At 44.6% G+C, this 21,315-nt stretch overlaps 2 protein-coding genes and 1 long non-coding RNA gene across 3 annotated transcripts; 1 reads left to right on the top strand and 2 right to left on the bottom strand.

Moving 5' to 3' along the window:
- Positions 1-621: 621 nt before the first annotated feature.
- LOC135085519 (otolith matrix protein OMM-64) lies at positions 622-9,559 on the bottom strand. The gene is made up of 5 exons (XM_063980305.1): positions 9,227-9,559; positions 6,674-6,841; positions 5,631-5,823; positions 4,553-4,681; positions 622-3,036 (listed from the first exon to the last, which is right to left on the bottom strand). Exons 1-5 carry the CDS (start codon positions 9,449-9,451, stop codon positions 704-706), a joined length of 3,048 nt encoding a protein of 1,015 aa, XP_063836375.1. The 5' UTR covers positions 9,452-9,559; the 3' UTR covers positions 622-703.
- A 226-nt stretch (positions 9,560-9,785) lies between these two features.
- LOC135085129 (RNA pseudouridylate synthase domain-containing protein 1-like) lies at positions 9,786-17,039 on the top strand. Its single transcript, XM_063979883.1, has 10 exons — positions 9,786-9,960; positions 10,134-10,228; positions 11,001-11,143; positions 11,901-12,065; positions 12,496-12,582; positions 13,583-13,675; positions 14,360-14,473; positions 15,394-15,511; positions 16,801-16,966; positions 17,028-17,039. Exons 1-10 carry the CDS (start codon positions 9,868-9,870, stop codon positions 17,037-17,039), a joined length of 1,086 nt encoding a protein of 361 aa, XP_063835953.1. The 5' UTR covers positions 9,786-9,867.
- A 249-nt stretch (positions 17,040-17,288) lies between these two features.
- On the bottom strand, positions 17,289-21,056 carry LOC135085543 (uncharacterized). Its single transcript, XR_010260155.1, has 2 exons — positions 19,061-21,056; positions 17,289-17,666 (listed from the first exon to the last, which is right to left on the bottom strand). It is a non-coding gene; the product is annotated as an uncharacterized LOC135085543 (long non-coding RNA).
- Between the last annotated feature and the right edge of the window lie 259 nt (positions 21,057-21,315).

The following is a 21,315-nucleotide window of genomic DNA, read 5'->3' as shown; positions in this document are numbered from 1 at the left end:
ATTTTGTCAAATTTGACAGCGACATTTTTACTTTTTTAAAGGTTACATTTTTTAAATCCGTCCTGGCCTGGAATCGCGTTCGTTGGCCGAACTGAAAATGAAACAACTTTTTTTTACCCGATTGCGCCAGAAGGAGGTTTATATTTTTACTAGCTTTTCCCGCGTGAAATTACCACAGGTGAACTCAATTTCGACCATTTTACCCTGTTTTTCGGATTTATAAACACGAAATGGTTGGTTGCATGGTTTCATCAAAATTCGTTCAGTCGTTTTTGCATTAAAGAGTAACTAAACATCCATCCATTCTTACGAACTTTCAAATTATTATCATTACATGGTATAAAACAAAGGAACTTTCTGTTGTCTGTCCCTATGTATGCTTCAAGTCAAGTATCTTTAAAATTACGCAGCGGATTTAGATGCGGTTTTTTTTAATAGGAGGAAGCAAGATTTCTGTAAGTATAATACATTGTACCTGTGCGAAGTAGGGGCGGGTCGCTAGTTTCTTTATAATATTAGTGAAAAGCAGTATTATTTTGTAGAAATATTTTCTTGAAGATTTCTTATTTTATACAATACTTCCTAAAGGTTTTCTTATGGAATTGATGAAAAAAAAAGTAATCGAAATAAATCTGCATTTATTAACTCATAAATAAACCTATTTATTTATTTATTTCTATAACATCACTTAAAATCTAGAATACTAAATAGTATTAACCGCGTTCCCATCATCTTTGTTTTTCTTCTTATATTTCTTCTTCTTTTTCTTATTTGGGTCTTTCTGCGCGTTTTGTTTGTACATGTCGTTGTATTTCAACAGCCTCTTATACATTTTGAGAAGTTGTTTAGCGTCTTTCGTAAGTTCTTTCGCCATTGAAGACTGTTCTTCTGTGATTTTGTCGACTCCACTAGTATCTTCTTCAATTTCGTCAGTTTTCTTTTGTATTTCTTCACTACCAGTTTGTGAATCTTTCGCGTTTTCTTCACCGTCATTTTGAGTTTCTGCATCGTCTTTTTCAACTATTTCTGAAGCTGCATCTTTATCGGTCTTTTGTATTTCTGGAACCGGATCCACGTATTTAGTTGAGCCTTCTAGCATGTTATAATGTTCTATTGAGCCTTCTACAGGCGGCGGAGCCGTTTCAACAATTTCTTTTTCTCTCTCTTCTTGAATCTCCGCTTCTTTCCGCTTACTTTCAAGCAGTTTCTTTTTCAAATCTCTATTTTTCTTCCTCATCGCGTTAAATATACTGGAAGTACTGAGGACTTTCTTGACTTTATTGCTGTCTAAATATCTATCTTTCCACGACACGTTTTCTAGTTCTTTAATACTCTCTTCTTCTGCGATACGCTTCTCATGTTGTCTTATTTCTTCTTCGGTCACTACATCCTCTCTCTCTATTTCATCTATTCTAGCAGAAAGCGCCTCAATCTCTTCTGCAGTCGGTTCTTTTGACAATACAGTGCCTTCAACTTCGTAGCACGACGAATCGTCTGATAATTCCATTATTTCGCACACGTCATCATAATCATCGTCTTCTAAAGATATTTTTACTTCATCTTCCTCTATTTTTATCACTTCGTTCATTTCTACTTGTTCTACTTCGTTATTTTCTTTGCTGACGTCATGTTCATCGACTTTAATCACTTCGTTTGTCTTTACTTGTGTTTCTTGCTCTTTTTCTTCAGTGTAAAAGTTTTGATCACCGCTTTCCCGAAAATCCTGTTTGGATTTCTTAGATTTTTTGCTTTTAGCTTTTTTTTCTTTCTTTTTCTTCTTTTTTACTGCTACCTTGTCATTTTCGTCGTCAGATATGCAAACCACTTCTGGTTTTAGTTCCACTGCTTCGATATCCGTGCTATCCTTATCTGAGAGTTCTCCTTCCGACAACTTCTCACCTTCTTTCTCGTTTGTTTCATTATCATCATTCTTATTATTTTCTTCTGTATATTCTTTTGAAGGACTATCACTAGAAGTAGCCGGTGGAGTGACTTCAACTGTAATTTTCAAAGTTTTCCCGTGAGCATTCAACTCTGAAGTCACTTGCCTAGTTTGACCATCTTCATCTTTACCCTTTTCCGTATTACTTGCATCTGCTTTAGTAATCGTATCGGGGTTGGACAGATCTGTAGACCTCGAATCAGATTCTGCGACTAAAACAGCACTGCTTTGGGACTCGTCGTTCTCATGTGTTATAACAGGAATATCGTATATCGAAGCTATGTCCAAATTACTTTCATTTGTGCCCAAAGCCTCTTCTTCAGTGGTTTTATTATTTTCTAACATTTTATCAGCTGATATTGTGTCTTGACTCTCAGTATCTATAGTTATAATACTTTCTTCTTGAATTTTAAGAGAAGAAGTTTCTTCATCAACTGGTTTCACAGTATTTTTATCTTGAATTTCAACTAAAGAATCTTTGCTTGAACTTTTTGAAATCGGTACTTCAGGTTTGTCTTTGGCAGTATTGTTTTTGCTTTTGTCTTTCTCTGGACTGCTTTTAGAGGCTTCGCTTGCCTCGGACTCGCTCTCCGAACTGCTTTCCGAGTCCTCCGATTCAGAACTCGACAACTTATCAAAGTTCTTTCTATCTAAATCTTCTAGCAGATCCATTTTCTCCGAATCCGACAACTGCAGCGTAATCTCATCATGATCACTGTCTTGGTTTTTATTTTTGTTTTTCTTATCTTTTTTCTTTTTCTCTTTCGTCTTAGCTTCTTTCTCTTTGCTCTTTTTGCTTACTTCTTTGATATTTACTTGTTTTTCTTTACGTTTCTCTACAACTTCCTTGCTAGTAGCTGGAGTTGAATCCTCTTTAGGTTTGTTGCTTTCATTGTTACTATTTTGATCTTTTTCGTTACTTTCAGAGTTGGGGACGCAGACAACGATTTTGCTTCGGTTCAGTTTTATTTTCCTGGTGGTTTTGACTTGTGGGACAGTGATGATGAGGTCGTTGATCCGCTTGGTGACCGACGTCGTGTTCTGAGTCTCTTCCGACGGCGATTCTGGCTCTGTGGGCTTTGGCGTGGCTTTCTCTGGAATGGTAAAGGTTTTTGTGATAAGAATAATGCCAATTCACAATGATCTACCAGCTTTTGCTCGAGAAACAGAAAACTTATAAATAGAAGATACGGGACTATTCCACAGCTGCAACTCCTGTGTAGCCACAGCTTATCCGCCAATAACCCAACCAGTGAAGGTCAAGTTTGTCCCGGGGGAAGGTTAAACTGTCATTGGTTGGACCCATAACGAATTTAATCAAAAGAATCCAAATTCCAAACCCTCCATTGTAAAGTAGACGACAGCAAAGGAGCTAAGTCTCCCCTCCGATTCATTTGTTTCAGCCAAATGACATCCACTGCTGGACAAAGGCCTCCCACAAGTGTTTCCATAACAGCCTGACCGGCCTGAGTTACTATGAGGTCTCACAGTGCGCGTGGACGCACAGGGTGACATACGAACCAATCACAAGAGCTATATTCAACGCTGTACGTTCGATTTTCTGCTTCACTTAAGCAAGCATCGTTTGTGAATACGGGCGTTAGATTACTAACTGAAGAGCTATCGACTGAGTTACATACTAGCTGCTGGTTTCGTCTGTAGCTCGCGGCGTAGCTTAGGTAGCTCTTGCATTGGGTGTTACATTAACATGAACTAGCTCACGAGCTATCAACTGAGTTACTTATTAGCTGCTGGTTTCGTCTGTAGCTCGCGGCGTAGCTTAGGTAGCTCTTGCATTGGGTGTTACATTAACATGAACTAGCTCACGAGCTATCAACTGAGTTACTTACTAGCTGCTGGTTTCGTCTGTAGCTCGCGGCGTAGCTTAGGTAGCTCTTGCATTGGGTGTCACATAAACGTGAACTAGTTCACGAGCTATCAACTGAGTTACTTACTAGCTGCTGGTTTCGTCTGTAGCTCGCGCCGTAGTTTAGGTAGCTCTTGCATTGGGTGTCACATAAACATGAACTAGTTCACGAGCTATCAACTGAGTTACTTACTAGCTGCTGGTTTCCTCTGTAGCTCGCGGCGTAGCTTAGGTAGCTCTTGCAATGGGTGTCGCATAAACATGAACTAGTTCACGAGCTATCAACTGAGTTACTTACAAGCTGCTGGTTTCGTCTGTAGCTCGCGCCGTAGCTTAGGTAGCTCTTGCATTAGGTGTCACATAAACATGAACTAGTTCACGAGCTATCAACTGAGTTACTTACAAGCTGCTGGTTTCGTCTGTAGCTCGCGCCGTAGCTTAGGTAGCTCTTGCATTAGGTGTCACATAAACATGAACTAGTTCACGAGCTATCAACTGAGTTACTTACTAGCTGCTGGTTTCCTCTGTAGCTCGCGGCGCAGCTTAGGTAGCTCTTACATTGGGTGTCACATTAACATGAACTAGCTCACGAGCTATCAACTGAGTTACATACTAGCTGCTGGTTTCCTCTGTAGCTCGCGGCGTAGCTTAGGTAGCTCTTGAAATGGGTGTCGCATAAACATGAACTAGTTCACGAGCTATCAACTGAGTTACTAGCTGATGGTCTTAGCTCTTGTGCTCACCTTTCAGCTGTTCCACGTCTGGCTTTTCATCCTCGCTGCTGATCTCCACAACTTCAGCGGCCTCCTCCTTGATCTCCACCTCGTTGTCTGACGAGTGATCGCTGGCGGTCGTCAGCTCCAGTGCTTGCTCTGGAGTAGATAACAAAAAGTAAAATTAATAAAACACTTTTATGACTAAGCAAGGATCTCCCCAAAGGATTTCAACAGTGCTACTTAAACACTGTAAATTTTTAAAGTTAATTCAATTCTTATGGTGCTTTTATAATTTCCTTTTGTTATCTCATTTTCTCCCTGTATATTGCATCGTCTTGCATCCCCATAAGAGTATGCGCACACCGTTGATTTTTCGTCGGCCGATAGTTTAGTCGGCAGTTGATCAGTATGGACATGTATGGGAGTGCGCACACTACGCCGATTCGATTTGGCCGATTCTTCATACAAATTAAAATCGGGCACAACTATCGGCCAACTAAAAATCAACGGTGTGCGCCTACTCTAAGCAGGGCTGTATTATTCTAAGCGCATGTAGCTCAAGCTACATCTTGTATCGGATTGCTGTGCTACTTTTTTTATTTTTTTTTATTTTTTATGCATAACAAGGCAGGTTTTTGACCACAATCGCACCTGATGTTAAGTGTGATGCAGTCTAGGATTTTACTTACTTACCTGTTTCGTCTAGTTCTAGTTCACAAGCTTTCAATTGTTATTTACTGCCTGTTATTGCTGTAGCTGTGTGCGTATAGCTCTAGCTCGCGCCTGTAGTTCAATAGTTCTAGTAACTCGAGGACAGTGAGCCCAGCGCGTGACGCCCGCGACTAAGTAACTGAAGAGCTATCAACTGAGTTACTGAGATGCTGGTTCCCTCTCGCGCCTGTAGCTTAATAGGTAGCTCTTGTATTGGATGTCACAAAAATGTGAACTAGTTCACGAGCTACTTACTCGCTGCTTATTCTTGCTGTAACTGAGCTTGTATAGCTCTAGCTCGCGCCTGAGGCTCCAAAGTTCCAAAATGTGAGCTAGTCCAAGAACTATCAACTGAGCTACACTACTACTACTTATTGAGTATTAAGTGACTTACTGGCTGCCTGCTCCTGCTGTAGCTGAGCTCGTATAGCTCTAGCTCGCGCCTGTAGCTCCAATAGCTCGAGCACCGTGAGCCCGGCGCGCGACGCCCGCGACTTGTCAGCGTCGGCTGTGTTCGCTGGCTCAGGATTGTCTTTGGACTTCTTCTTCTTGGGCTTGGTTTTGGAGTCGCGGCGGTGGCGTTTGTGCTGGGGAAAATAATTTATAAATTAAACACATTACCACTCCTTTGCGTCACGCAGTCGGGTATATGTAATGTTTGTCAATTTTTTTTTCTTTTTTTTTAAAAAGATTATTAGCAATTTGTATTGCACAAATTACTAATAGTCCCATTAGCCCCTTTTTCGACTTTCCCTGTCCAGATTATTTAGATCAGGGGTCTCCAAACTTTGAAACCTGGGGCCATAATAATTTTTTCGGTATGTTGCAAGGGCCATAACAATTTTAATTTTTCTGCCCACCTATGCAAACATAGGCTTAGTCTTAAGCTGTTGGGGACCGGATGATGGCAGTGGCGGGCCGTATATGGCCCGTGTTCCGTAGTTTGGAGACCCCTAATTTAGATGGTGGATTGACGATTGATCCAAGCCATAGCAGGTAGTACAAAGAATAGCCAATAATAGAGAGAAATGGCAGCAGCTGGAGGAGGTCTTTGTCAAATAAGTGACATACATACAGTAGATGTATGCATGAAAGTGTTTTGTGTAGTGTTATTACCATTCTGTTACTTGAACTTGGCTTGACACGCTACTGCAAGTCTAGATAAAAATGTCATAATGTAGTACTATCTGAATGCTACTATCCTACTTCCGACTAATATTATAAATGCGAAAGTTTGGATGTCTGGATGTTAGTTACTCTTTCACGCAAAAATTACTGAACGGATTTTGACGAAACTTTACAGTATTAATGTTTGTAACCCAGAATAACATTATAGGCTATAATTTATGACGATATGTGACAAACTAGATTTCGCGCGGGAGAAGCCGCGGGCAAAAGATAGTTACGTAATAACATAAAAGAAAAAAATCTACATACCTTTTTACTCTTTTTGCTTGATTCACTTAGTATCCCATCATCCGACGATATGCTGTCCAAAGATATTGTCTCCAAGCGCTCCGGAGACTCGCTCGACGACTCTGTATCAGACGGTGGCTCAGCCCCGTCCAGGATCGCACAGAGGCGCTTTGAACTTATACCTAGGAGCTAGAAATTAAAAGAACATAGTTAATCACCAATTTCAACCAAATTTTTTAATTTTGTTCACACTTATTTATGTAAAAGAACTGATAACTGCAATAATATGAGGTTGATATGAACTACAAACAGGGCCGGATTAACCATCTCGGGGCCCCTAGGCACAGCTCGTTTCGGGCCCCCCTTTTTTTTGTCGCGGAGGAAATGCTTTGCGCACCGTCACCACTGCCGGGGGACTGGGTGGTATGTGGGACTCCCGGCGCCTTAAAAAGGGAAAGGGACGGGGTATACCCACTAAAACCTCCGCGGCGTTCCGTCGTAGGCCGAGTGGGGGTGTCGCGAGTATCCGGCCGTAGCCTTAGACTTCCGGGACACCACGCTACAGCGACAGCTCGCCTACACGGCGGACCCTACACGCCCCCCTTGTGGGGGTCTGACGGAAATGCCCGAAACGCCAAGCCGTTCCCGTCAGACGAAGGTGACAAGGGTGCCCCCGCACCCCCGGCCTGCTAGCCGCCACCTGGGGGCAGAGTAGAACCGCCTTCTCCGCCCCCTTCTCCGCCTGCGGAGCGATGAGACGAGGGGATCGTTCTCCCGCTCGCGCTCCACTGCCTCCTTCTGAAGGATGACCTCTTCGCAAAAGGAGGCGATCGCCTTCCAGCATCCTTCACTTCCCAGCATCCTTCACTTCCCAGCATGGCGATGACCAGGCTCGGAAGCGAAAGATCCCGGCCCACGACCACAGTGAGGACACGGCGCTGCTCCTCCCAGCCTGTGCAGACCGCGAGGGTGTGCTGCACCGTGTCATCCGCCGCGCCGCATTTTTGGCACACGGGGATTCCTCTCGCCCGATTCTATGCAGGTACGAACCGAAGCCATGCCCGGTCAGCACCTGCGCCAGACGGAACCTGAGGAACCCGTGCGGTCGTTCCAACCATTGGTCCAGAACAGGACAAATGGCGTCCAGAGTGCGGCGGCTAAACTGCGCGCGAGTCATGTCTTCGTGACGGCGCCGCACCGCTCCGGCCGTTTCCACGCGCCTTCTGGTCTGCCATCCAGTGATAGATGACAGACAAGACCCCAGTTTCTAGCTCCCAAGGAGGAGTACCAGCGAGGACGCACGCCGCAGAGTGCCCTACCGTACGATAGGTCCTTGCGACCCTCTGCGCTATGGCCCGCTGGGGTCTGCGCAGAAGGGCAGCATTCTCCCTCTTGTTGAGTGCGTCCACCCAGACTGGGGCGCCATACAGCGCCATGCTCCTCAGAACGCAGGCATAAAGTCGACGGCACCTCGTTTGTGGCCCTCCCAAATTCGGGAGGAGCCAACTCAGTGCGCCGGCTGCCTTGAGGAGGCGTGTCGCTAGCCCGTTTAAGTGCGGGCTAAAATGCCACCTCCCGTAAAGCGTGAGGCCCAGATATCTCATCTGGCCTTTGACGTCAATCCTAACGTCCTCAACGCGTCGGGAGGGGCGCGCTGGCGAGGCCCCGGAAAGAAGAGGGCCTCAGTCTTCTCCAGCGCGACTTTCAGGCCGAGGCGTCGTATTCTGCGAGCAACTAATATGCCGCCCGCCAACGCCAGCCATGCCGCGGCCCCAAATGTCTTCCCCGGGCAGTGACCAGAGTGTCATCCGCATAGCATAATATGACACTAATGCCCGCGAGAAGGACGCCCCGGAGGAGCCAGTTGAAGCCTAGGTTCCACAAGAGGGGACCGAGCACCGAACCCTGCGGAACCCTGCTGGCTACACCGCGCCGTTTGAGCTGGCCGTCTCTGTTAACATACAGGACTTCGCGGTCCCGTAAGTAATCGGCCGGCAGCGCTCGAAGGTACTGAGGCACTCTGTGATGTTGAAGTGCCTAGAGTATGGTGGAATGAGGGATGGTATTGAAAGCGTTGGCTATATCGAATGATACAGCCAACACACCCTCAGCCCTCTCCCTAGCCTCCGCAGTGAGGCTTTTTAGCCTCTGAAGGGCGTCGACCGTCGACCTGTCATGTAAACCAAAGCAGTAATGCCAACGTCACGAAAATGAATTAGGTTCCACAATATCGAAATATGACGATTGAATGTGTAAACCAAAATAAGGCGAAGTTTTGAGGTGGTTTGAGTTTTTTTGCCTAAAAATAAACTTTAACATTTTTTTTTATCTTTTTTTTATCGGGAGTGCTGGGCCCCTGGTCATAGTGGGCCCCTGGCCATAGTGGGCCCCTAGGCACTGGCCTAAAGTGCCTTATGGATAATACGGCACTGACTACAAATGGGTCGTAACTCTCAAAGAGTCGCGAGAAACTAGTATTTAACAAGAAAAAGTCAAATTGTAATTCAGTTAACCCTTGTTACAATGTAGTATTAAGATCCTAATTTATAGACTAGAAAAAGGTTTTGGACGTACCTCTTCGGTGCAGAGCTCTTGCAAATTGTCTTTAGAGATATTCCGCACGCACTCCGGAGCCATCGTCTTCAGATCCTTGTGTTTCAGAATGGAAAACACTTGGTGCATCAGCTCCACTCGGTCGTGGATGTAATAAGTTAAATCGTACTCGTCTACGCGCCGGCTGAACGATGTGGAAGCCTCCGGCTTCTCTTCTTTCACTTTATGCCTTTTAAATCGCTTCATTTTGCTTAATTTCACAAATTAATCACAATAAAACACCACAAGCCTGCAAGTTTGTTTTTTGATAACCTACTAAATCAAAAAAGTATAGATTTTGGCCAAACGTGTTGAAAAACGTTACCATCATAAATTGGTCGCATAATGAGTGTCATTAATGACATTACTGACAGATAAATGAATGCGTTCACGTATTTTATTTTCTTTCACTTCAGGCAGTGCAGTAACGAAACGTGTATTGGAAACAGGCAAACTTTTTTACGTATTGACAATAATTTGACATTTGGAAATGTTTTGAAATTGCAATAGATATTTTGGCTCAAAATTATCGTGTTTTAAATTAAAATGAACTTAAAGCGTTTTTAGACTCGAAATTACTAAAAGACGAACACAACATTAAGCCAGATTTTAACAAAACAAAAATGGGTGTAGAAAAACTGTATGAAAGTGATAGTTTTCTTGTGGTTAACAAACCGTTTGATATGTATATCAACTCCGATGATGAGAATGAGAAGGTGCGTAGTTTAGTTTCATGAAAAAAATGTATAATTAATCCATCTTTGAGGTTATGTTTTTGTACCCAAACAAAACACTAGTGATGGGGTAATGGTCGATAAAATATTGATTGGTGTATCGATATTTTTTGTTCATAACAAATGCATAACTTCTTTCTTTCGTTCTTTTACAGAATACGGTGACCCAACATATTGCATCTCCAGATTCCCATTTGTCAACCTCAGCGAACCCTCTGCATTTTGTACAGCGACTGGATTACTCAACGAGGTAAACCTCAACATTTTTTAACGAGATCAATTTCGCTCCGCTCTAAGTAGCGGAGGCCCTAAGACACCCGGCAGACTACAGACTTTTTATTTGCTATTGGCTGACTCCTCATACAAATTGGAAGCCGACCAAACTTGTGGCTAACTCAAAGTCTAGTTTTAAAACGAAATACACCAGGGATGTTATGGATATCCGTAACCGTAACTATCGGATATCCGAAATAAAAAAAATACCATAACCGATTCAAAAGTTTCGGATAAAGGCGGAGTCTTTAGGGCGGAGTCTAACTCTTAATATTTTTAATGTTTGTTACTTATTGTCTGGCATCCCCTGGCACCATTCTGATATACCCGCCTGTTTTACCTTTATCATGGGCACCGTCATAGTAAAGTGGCTATTTGGGTCGCGCAGCATCATTCCCGTCTTCCACAAACCCCTACTCTTCCCGCGGGTGTCGTAAGAGGCGACTTAGGGACTACACATCAAACAGAGAATGGGCAGCAGCGCTCTCTGAAAAACATCAATCTTTTAAACTGCGATCTCCAACCCGCCTGCCAAGCGTGGAGATTATGGCAAAACCCTCCACTATAGTGGAGGAGGCTCATAGTCCAGCAGTGGACTGTAAAGGGCTGTTGATGATGATGATGAACCAAAATTATCCGAAACTTTCGAATAATCCGAAATGATTACTATCCGTAACCGAAACCGGTATAATATTATTCTAATATCCGTAACCATATCCATAACATCCCTGAAATCCACGTGTTTCCAGCGGCGTGATGTGCATAGCGAAGACCAAGAGTGCCGCAGGGCGCGCCGGGCGGCTGTTCGAGCGGCGGCAGACCAAGAAGTACTACCTGGCCGTCGTCCGCGGGCACCTCAAGTACGACGTGGCGGACATCGAGTTTGATGTTGGTGAGTGGTGAATAAAGAAGTAAATACTATTTCCTGCTAATATTATAAAGTAGCTTCAGAGTAAATACAAATGAGTAGGTTATCTTCATAGAAACGCACCGGGCGCGGCGTTTTCTTCGCTGCCTCTTAAAATCCGAATGGTTTTCTTCGCTGCCTCTTAAAATCCGAATAATCAATTATAGACAATTTGACACCATTCCCCAATAATTCGAAATCACAACTTTTCTAAAAAGACACTTAATTCTAGTCTTAAAAACTTAATTCATTTTAAATTACCTGTAAATTACGATTTTTGGTCGCATTGTAATTGAAAAAAGTAGTTTAATTGAGTTGACAAATTAGTGACGTCACTTGCTTGTAGTGCCAAACAAAATCTATGGGAGAGTTTCGTTTTGACAGTTTTAAGAAGTACGTCAATTGATTGGTTGGTGTTGATCCGTAAACGAACTAAAGTCGCTGACATAGCCCGACGGATCAGCAAGCTGAAGTGGCAGTGGGCAGGGCACATAGTACGCAGAACTGACGGCCGATGGGGCAGTAAGGTTCTGGAATGGAGGCCGCGTACCGGAAAGCGCGACGTGGGACGTCCACCCATAAGGTGGACCGACGACCTGGTAAAGGTAGCGGGAAGGCGCTGGATGCAGGCCGCTACCAACCGTGCGATGTGGAAGTCATTGGGGGAGGCCTATGTTCAGCAGTGGACGTCCTATGGCTGAAATCATGATCATGATGATGTTGTCAACATGTCTATTCCCAGGCGTGGACCCTCTCACAGCGACGTCCAGCCACAGGATGGTAGCCAAGACGAGCAGCGCGTCCAATGCTACAGAGACCCGCGCGGCCCACACGCGGCTGCTGGCGTTAGAGACCGGGCACTACGAGCGGGACCCGGTCACTGTGGTACTGCTCAAGCCGATCACTGGTGAGCTGAACTAGTGTCACTATACCAGGCGTAGACCTCCTTACAGCGTCTGTAGCGGCGGAGACCCGCGTTAGAGACCGGGCACTACGAGCGGGACCCGGTCACTGTGGTACTGCTCAAGCCTATCACTGGTGAGCTGAACTAGTGTCACTATACCAGGCGTAGACCTCCTTACAGCGTCTATAGCTGCTGGCGTTAGAGACCGGGCACTACGAGCGGGACCCGGTCACTGTGGTACTGCTCAAACCTATTACTGGTGAGCTGGATTAATCCTTCATTAGTTACTCTTTGAGGGCACTTACACGCGTCCCAATATAGCTTGCTCTATCACCACTTCTGGGCAACATATTGATTGGTACTAAAACTACTTCGAGCGGGACCCAGTCTAGCTGGACTAGTGTCACTATACCAGGCGTAGACCTCCTTACAGCGTCTCTAGTGAGACGGAGACCCGCGCTAGACACCAGGTACTACGAGCGGAACCCGGTCACTGTGGTACTGCTCAAGCCGATCACTGGTGAGTGGGAGTAATCCTTCATTATACCAGGCGTACCTAGACCTCCTTACAGCGCCTCTATCACTTTTAAGCGAGTCGAATTTAGAAAGAATAGGCCAGTCGACTACTGATGGTGGCTACTAATTGCGAGACCCGATCACTATCGTGCTATGAGCGGTCACTTTGGTACTGCTCAAGCCGATCACTGGTGAGCTGAACTAGTGTCACTATACCAGGCGTAGACCTTACAGCGTCTGTAGCGGCGGAGTCCCGCGTTAGAGACCGGGTACTACGAGCGGGACCCGGTCACTGTGGTGCTACTCAAGCCGATCACTGGTGAGCTGAACTAGTGTCACTATACCAGGCGTAGACCTTACAGCGTCTGTAGCGGCGGAGTCCCGCGTTAGAGACCGGGTACTACGAGCGGGACCCGGTCACTGTGGTGCTACTCAAGCCGATCACTGGTGAGCTGAACTAGTGTCACTATACCAGGCGTAGACCTTACAGCGTCTGTAGCGGCGGAGTCCCGCGTTAGAGACCGGGTACTACGAGCGGGACCCGGTCACTGTGGTCCTGCTCAAGCCTATCACTGGTGAGCTGAACTAGTGTCACTATACCAGGCGTAGACCTTACAGCGTCTGTAGCGGCGGAGTCCCGCGTTAGAGACCGGGTACTACGAGCGGGACCCGGTCACTGTGGTCCTGCTCAAGCCTATCACTGGTGAGCTGAACTAGTGTCACTATACCAGGCGTAGACCTTACAGCGTCTGTAGCGGCGGAGTCCCGCGTTAGAGACCGGGCACTACGAGCGGGACCTGGTCACTGTGGTCCTGCTCAAGCCTATCACTGGTGAGCTGAACTAGTGTCACTATACCAGGCGTAGACCTTACAGCGTCTGTAGCGGCGGAGTCCCGCGTTAGAGACCGGGTACTACGAGCGGGACCCGGTCACTGTGGTACTGCTCAAGCCGATCACTGGTGAGTGGGAGTAATCCTTCATTATACCATGCGTAGACCTTACAGCGCCTCTAGCGACGGAGACCCGGCTGCTGGCGTTAGAGACCGGGTACTACGAGCGGGACCCGGTCACTGTGGTACTGCTCAAGCCGATCACTGGTGAGCTGAACTAGTGTCACTATACCAGGCGTAGACCTCCTTACAGCGTCTCTAGTGCGACGGAGACCCGGCTGCTGGCGTTAGAGACCGGGTACTATGAGCGGGACCCGGTCACTGTGGTACTGCTCAAGCCGATCACTGGTGAGCTGAACTAGTGTCACTATACCAGGCGTAGACCTCCTTACAGCGTCTCTAGTGCGACGGAGACCCGGCTGCTGGCGTTAGAGACCGGGCACTACGAGCGGGACCCGGTCACTGTGGTACTGCTCAAGCCGATCACTGGTGAGCTGTCTAGTGTCACTATACCAGGCGTAGACCTCCTTACAGCGTCTCTAGTGCGACGTAGACCCGGCTGCTGGCGTTAGAGACCGGGCACTGCGAGCGGGATCCGGTCACTGTGGTACTGCTCAAGCCGATCACTGGTGAGCTGACTAGTGTCACTATACCAGGCGTAGACCTCCTTATAGGGTCTCTAGTGTGACGGAGACACGCGCAGCGCAGCGCTAGAGACCGGGCACTACGAGCGGGACCCAGTCACTGTGGTACTGCTCAAGCCGATCACTGGTAAGTTGGTATAACAGGGAATTTACAGAGCTTCGCAGCAGTCCCAAATACCGGTAGTCCATTTTAAGCATGGCTCCTTGATACTGGTACGCTACTCCGGTACAAGAAAGGCTTCTGTAGTTCTCCTCCATACCGATAGGTACTGTAATCTGGAGCACACACGTCTGCTGGCGTTAGAGACCGGGCACTACGAGCGGGACCCGGTCACTGTGGTACTGCTCAAGCCGATCACTGGTGAGTTGGACTAGTGTCACTATACCAGGCGTAGACCTCCTTACAGCGTCTCTAGCGCGACGGAGACCCGGCTGCTGGCGTTAGAGACCGGATACTACGAGCGGGACCCGGTTACTGTGGTACTGCTCAAGCCGATCACTGGTGAGTTGAAAACCATAATCATAGAGTAGCTATTCGAGCGGTGACATACGAAATGGAGATGAGGACATTTACTATGGGCCTCAAAAGAAGGCTCAAAGAGCGATAGAGCGAATCAGAAATGAGGAGATCGGTTGAAAAACCAAAGTAACCTATGAGTCTTTAGAATTGTCAAAAAAAAAACATAACTAGTCGTGGACGCGGATAGCTCGTGAAATTGATAAGTTCTTGAGTGTCGACCACGGACCGGTTGTCCTTGTGTAAGCTAGGCAGGCCGAGTAGGGCTCGGTAGACTGGCGATCTAAAATTCGCGGGAAGTATATTTAAAATGAACCTACAAGGTGGACCGACGACATCGTAAAGGTAGCAGGGAAGCGCTAGACGCAGGCCGCTACCAATCGATCAACATGGAAAGCATTGGGGGAGGCCTATGTTCAGCAGTGAACGTCCTATGGTTTTCTAGGAACGTCCTATTATTTTATTATATTTTTTTTGCCCCTGCGTACAAGGCACCCACTGAAAACCAGTGTCTTGGCACTTGGCAGTAAAATGCCAACTGTCAAGATAATACTGAGTGGGTGACCTCTTTGGCAACATTTTTTTTTTCTCCGCCTCGTTGTTTTTGTGCTTTTTAGTTGTCAAATAAATAATTTTTTTTCTTTCTTTCTTTCTTTCTTTCTATGACTGAACTGATGATATTTAAAATGTAGGTCATAAATTGCCACTTCTGGTTCTTCTATCTCAAAATGTTACCGAGCTCTGACCTAGTGGATTATTTCCAGGTCGTCGCCATCAACTCCGAGTGCACTGCGCGGCTACGGGACACACGATCCTTGGCGATTACACATACAGCGACACCCTCGACACGGCGCCGCATAGGATGTTCCTGCACGCTACAAGGTAACAGCACATCAACCTTATGTAGTTGTGATAAGGCAGATATTGCAACATCGCATCCCAATGTCCCATTAGGGCCCTCGCCCACGGCGACAGCATAGGATGTTCCTGCACGCCACAAGGTAACAGCACATCAACCTTATGTAGTTGTGATAAGGGAGATATTGCAACATCGCATCCCAATGTTCCATTAGGGCCCTCGCCCACGGCGACAGCATAGGATGTTCCTGCACGCCACAAGGTAACAGCATATCAACCTTATGTAGTTGTGATAAGGGAGATATTGCAACATCGCATCCCAATGTCCCATTAAGGTGTCCCAACTAAAACTGAGCAGGCGCCCTATTAACATGCATTCGTCTCTTTCTTTTAAATGTGTTGTATTGTATTGTATAATGTGTGTTAATAAAGTTATTTTATTATTATTATTAGGGCCCTCGCCCACGGCGACAGCATCGCTACTAAGGCGATTATCACACTGCGCCGCGCTCCGCCGCGGTACGCGAGACGACAGATTTAATCATTGTATGCAAGTACCTCAGTTCGTATAGAAAACACGCGCGGCACAACACACTGACAACGCGTCTGCGCGCGGGATTTTTTATATGAAATCACGCGGACCGCGGCGCAGTGTGATAATCGCCTTACGCGCGTTAGTCACATTTGCAACGCACTACAGAAGTGATGCCAACGCGCTACTAACGCTGCTACAGCAGCGCGACTGCATCGCTACAAAAAGTCGCCGTGGGCGAGGGCCTTCAGTCTTCCAGTGGGCCAGTCCAGCTTTTTCTTTTCCCGATTTAATTACTGATCAATCTTCTATTCCTTGCATATAGCGTATGTTTTCTTTGGCTGTATCTCCTCATTAATGAGAGAGAGTATTATTTTGCTACATAATTCTTAACACACATTATAGCTACTACCCTCTTCGAGGTATAAGGCTGAGTTGCACCACCTTATTTTAACCGTAACCGGTGCTTTTTGCATGGGGTTTGACAGATTTTTGATGTTTGTCAAAGTTAAAGTAAGATGGTGCAACTCGGCCTAAGCCTAAAATCGGCTGGAACCAGAAAATTTTCAGACTAAAGTCCGGTCGCCGAGTACATAGAATTTCGTCCAATGACCCTAAGCTACCCATCCACAATTATTCCACACTCACTGCGGCCGCCAGTCGCACAGTCGCGACAGCAATATAAATTACGCGCGAGCGATAAGGATAGGTAGCTTGGGTTCATTGGACGAAATTCTGTCAGCTCGGCGACCAGACTTTAATCTCTGCTAATCTTTCCCAGGCTAGTTCTTCCCCTCGAAGCCGAGCCTCTGGACATCCAAACTCAAGAGCCGTTCTTCGCCGATTCCCAATTTAGTAGCAAGTTCAAATCCGAGAAGGTTCTGCGGAAGTACCGGACGAAAGCGGACTTCAATGCCGCGTGTGACATCATTGACAAGACTTACGAAGTGGGTTTAAAGTATACTGTGTTTAACTGTAGCGATTAAATTGTTTGTTTTTATTTTACAGCGTTTGTTTTAGCTTCTCTAACCCCTAGGCCACACACGTCGCAATAACCCAAAAAGGTGCGCAGCCAAGTAACTATATGCGTATACTTTAGTGCTTTTTTACAGTCGAAAAGACTTCGCTTCGCTATGGCCCGAATATTACCGCGATGTGTGGGCGGTGTGCGTAACGTAACTGATAATAATTAAAATACATGATAGTTAGGTACCTACAGTTAAAAAACAATATTATATTGGTATCTGACAGGTAAAATAAAATGTAAAGTAAAATGTCAACAAAAATAGTTTATTAAGAAACAACAAAATACTGCACTATGCATTTTTTGGTACTCCATGTCTGTACCCACCGTCTCAAAACTGGATATTTTTGATACATTACCTATTTATACGTTAATTTCGACGTTACATCAATAAACAACACTTTCGGTATTGGTATCGGTAACAATTTTTCCAATAGACACATACATTAAAAATAAACACATTAATACACGCTTACATTCAATCCCTATGTACTATGTTTTAAAACATGGTCATAAATCTAGCTTATCACTTTAAAAACTTTACAGTTGCCGTGGATTACAGGCTCTATCACTATTTTACATTACTAAAGTCCGGTCGCCGAACGCACATTCACTGCTAGCACCTCAGATCATAGAAGGGAATAGATGTGAAACGGGGGCGTGGCGCGTGTCTCCGCGATATGCCCAGAAACGAACATCGCCCGCGACGCCAGGTTAGTCGCGATTCAGTCGTACTGAGGAAATGTTCTCCGATATTGTTGGATAATGCGTCGTAACGTGCAATAACATAAGTGAAACGAAGAACTACAGGAACAATGAAGTCATTTACCACATGTAAGTATTGCAAATCCATTGGTATTTTGCTTATAAATAAAAAAAACTAAACATTTTTACGAACGAATTCAGTGCCGTGACATTTACTGCGATATCGAAATTAGTGGTGATAAAAATTCAAACACGTTGTACATTGACGATTTAGTTAGCAACCACTTTATGTCATGCGTAACTACTGCGCAATGTATTTTATTTCTTCCGATATCCACTGACGCGTGAAAATACACAGTACGGCCGCATGTGCCGGTCGTAACATAGTGCAGGGCTCGTGTTCTAATACGGTTTCCTATTATCGATAAATAGAAGTAAATTATTATTTTCTATTTTCTAATTTTGAATGAAAAAATCATGAGTTGCTTGCGATTTTTAAGTTTTTACAAAAACAATAACAATAGTAGAAGGGATTAGTAACTGTCAACTATGTAATTACTATAAGAGCTAGTTGAAAGCCTAATATAGGCATTATTTTTGATAAACATAGGCGGTACGAATTTCGCCATAATTAAAAAGTTAATGCGCGATAGTAGTTAATAATAATTACAGTGATCCTGTTATTATTATTAAAGTAAATAATAATATATTACCAATATTGTAAATACTGGTAAAAATCGCAAGTACCTAACTACTTAACCCATGACTTTTCATACAAACTTTGTCAGTCTATAACTTCTATACTCCATCGATAACGACATTGAGCTTTGGTTGGGGTAAATTAATATAAGGTAACTTCATTTAGTCCCAATAATTGATTCTGAGTTTTTCGTCCATACAAAATGGAACTGACTCCTTTATCATGCAAAAATCGTTAAAGAACATAATAATAACGTATAATAATAAAAAGGTTTTCATACAAGCATTTTTTAAACCAATTTCGAGCCTTGCCCCCAGGATTTAAAGTATCGATATCTTATCGACTCCATTTTATCTTTCTTCTCTCTAATTGCTTTTTTCAAAGTGTGCGTCATGTCACGCGGCCATTGATTGGCCATAAGGCACGCCTTCTGGCCAATCACAGCACTTTTAAGCCGGTTGCACATATTGTCGTAGACTCTCAGTCGCTTTGTTTTTACACAGTTGAATGTGTGTGTGGGAGCTGTGGTGGGGGAAATGTGGGGACACTGGTTCTCGTTGTAGTTACGTGCGACTTCATATCTATTCTCTTTCTATGATCTGAGGCTAGCACACTCACTGCGGCCGCCCGTCGCACAGTCGCGACTGCAATATAATTACGCGCGAGCGACAAGGATGGGTAGCTTGGGGTCATTAGACGAAATTCTATGTGCTCGGCGACCGGACTTTAGCTACATACACACAGTGGTGTCCAGGTCAGGAGAGTTTGAGAAAATTTAACCCTATTAAGGTCATAGCAGACTTATCAACTCGGAAAGGGATAAACACCGTATCACCTTTCGCGCGCTGACAATTGGCGAGGCGAGGGTTGTGTATAAGATAAGTGTGCGTCGTAGTATAGCTTCACTGAAGAATACTGACCGCCTGGAGTTGATACGGTTACGATCCCTTTCCGGGTTGATAAGTGTGCTACGACCTTTATACAGACAGTAAAAGTAAATTATTGAGATTCAAAATATTATAACCTATTGTTTATTTGTATTCTACACGGTCGAAATGATTATAAACAAACGAAGAGGTAACTTCATTGAAAATATTCCTACATCTAATAGCTTTGTGTTGTAAGTGAGATAACTAGTGATGTGTATATCGATGGTACTGGACGAACCGATAATATTGTCGATAAAATTATCTATCGATATTTAAACAACACTAGTATCAGACATATAACTGAAATACAGGGATACTTAAATACACAAAAATACATTTAAAAAATCTCATTTCGTCTTTGAATTCTATTAGATCATATTTTTTTTTATTCTGTATTAGTAGTCAGATTTGAACGTTTCGAAGATAGTTCCCCATACAATCGGTCTAAAACACCGATATTTAAACCAACTAAAATTATTTACATCCGCTTTTAGTTAACAAACATAAAATTACCACGAAATATACAGCCCAGTCGGACTAGGATGCCGTGATATAATCTTATCGATATAGACGACAAATGTATGGGCTTATCGCGTAGGATTTTTTTTATCCACAACGAGTCTCAACCACGGAGGTACTGGCTATCTTACCTCTAACTGCCGGAACACAACAATGCTGTTAACATTGTTGTTATGGCGACAGACTTAGGTAAGATGGTGGTAGCTAGCCAGGCGGACTTAGAACAAGCCCTACCACCAACCAAACCGAACAGAAAAATCTGCCCCCACTGGAAATCGAACCCGAGATCTCTACGTCTGAAACAGGTGGTCTTACCACTAGACCACAGAGGCGGTTATCGATAAAAGGTGCGACAAAAGATATCGCGGCGCGCATCCAAGGCCTACAAGACTAAAATCCGTATCACAAAATGCACAAAACTAAATTCCTCAATCATAGATTATTCTGTGATTGGTATGATTGAATGAATCATTCATCAGGTCATTGAGTCTCCACTCCAGGAGCACGACCCTCTAATGCAGGGTTTCCCAATTTTTTTTTTGCCAAGGAACCCTAATTGATTATACTTTTCCTAGCGGAACCCCCGTACTACTCCGCCCGCACGCCCTGCCCCTCCCTTGTGCGTAAACAAGTCGGTGCGAGCGAACAACGTCGGTCACGAAACGTGGGATAATATTTTTTACGGAACCCTTGCGGCCTTTCCACGGAACCCCAGGGTTCCGCGGACCACCTTTCGGGAACCGCTGCTCTAATGTACAGTCAGCTCCAAAAGGCAATGCCAGATTTTGTATGGAAGGTGGCGTCTTTTTTTTTTCGCGCGGCCATCGACCAAACTTTGTTTTTTGATTACGAAATAGTGTAATAAACCAAACTTACTACGGCATGTATACCTCTAAACTCAGTCTGAACTGAGTTACGAGCATTAGAAGTTTGATGATTTTACATACTAGATTTGCTTTTTGCGCGCATGTTTTGTAAGAAATTGCAACAAAATATTGCGCTATTTTTTTATTGCGCTGATTCTACTCCATACTGATGTCTGGAGCCTTTAATGGATGGTATTGTTTGTTTACACATACAATGTCACTATTTTGTTGCAATTTCTTACAAAACTTGCGCTCAAAAAGCAAATCTAGTATGTAAAATCATCAAACTTCTAATGCTCATAACTCAGTTCAGACTGAGTTTAGAGGTATACATGTCATAGTAAGTTTGGTTTATTACACTATTTTTCAGACACTATTTTTTTGGTTTATTACACACGCCAATTTCCGGCATTGTCTTTTACTTACTAGCTTTCCGCCCGCGGCTTCGCCCGCGTGGAATTTTGTCTATTACAGAAAAACTTTATCGCGCGCGTCCCTGTTTCAAAAACCGGGATAAAAACTATCCTATGTCCTTTCCCGTGACTCAAACTAT

Source organism: Ostrinia nubilalis, chromosome 28 (assembly GCF_963855985.1).
Source record: "Ostrinia nubilalis chromosome 28, ilOstNubi1.1, whole genome shotgun sequence".
Lineage (NCBI taxonomy): Eukaryota > Metazoa > Arthropoda > Insecta > Lepidoptera > Crambidae > Ostrinia > Ostrinia nubilalis.
The sequence above is the reverse complement of the archived record's forward strand: the minus strand, read 5'-3'. Positions and strand labels throughout refer to the sequence as shown.

Coding starts and splice junctions, on each gene's coding strand:
- LOC135085519 (XM_063980305.1), bottom strand. CDS start 9,451: ATGAAGCGATTTAAAAGGCATAAAGTGAAAGAAGAGAAGCCGGAGGCT. Junction 6,842..9,226: donor AAGAGCTCTGCACCGAAGAG/GTACGTCCAAAA, acceptor TTTAATTTCTAG/CTCCTAGGTATAAGTTCAAA. Junction 4,682..5,630: donor ACAGCAGGAGCAGGCAGCCA/GTAAGTCACTTA, acceptor TATCTACTCCAG/AGCAAGCACTGGAGCTGACG.
- LOC135085129 (XM_063979883.1), top strand. CDS start 9,868: ATGGGTGTAGAAAAACTGTATGAAAGTGATAGTTTTCTTGTGGTTAAC. Junction 12,583..13,582: donor ACTGCTCAAGCCGATCACTG/GTGAGTGGGAGT, acceptor TAGACCTTACAG/CGCCTCTAGCGACGGAGACC. Junction 14,474..15,393: donor ACTGCTCAAGCCGATCACTG/GTGAGTTGGACT, acceptor GATTATTTCCAG/GTCGTCGCCATCAACTCCGA.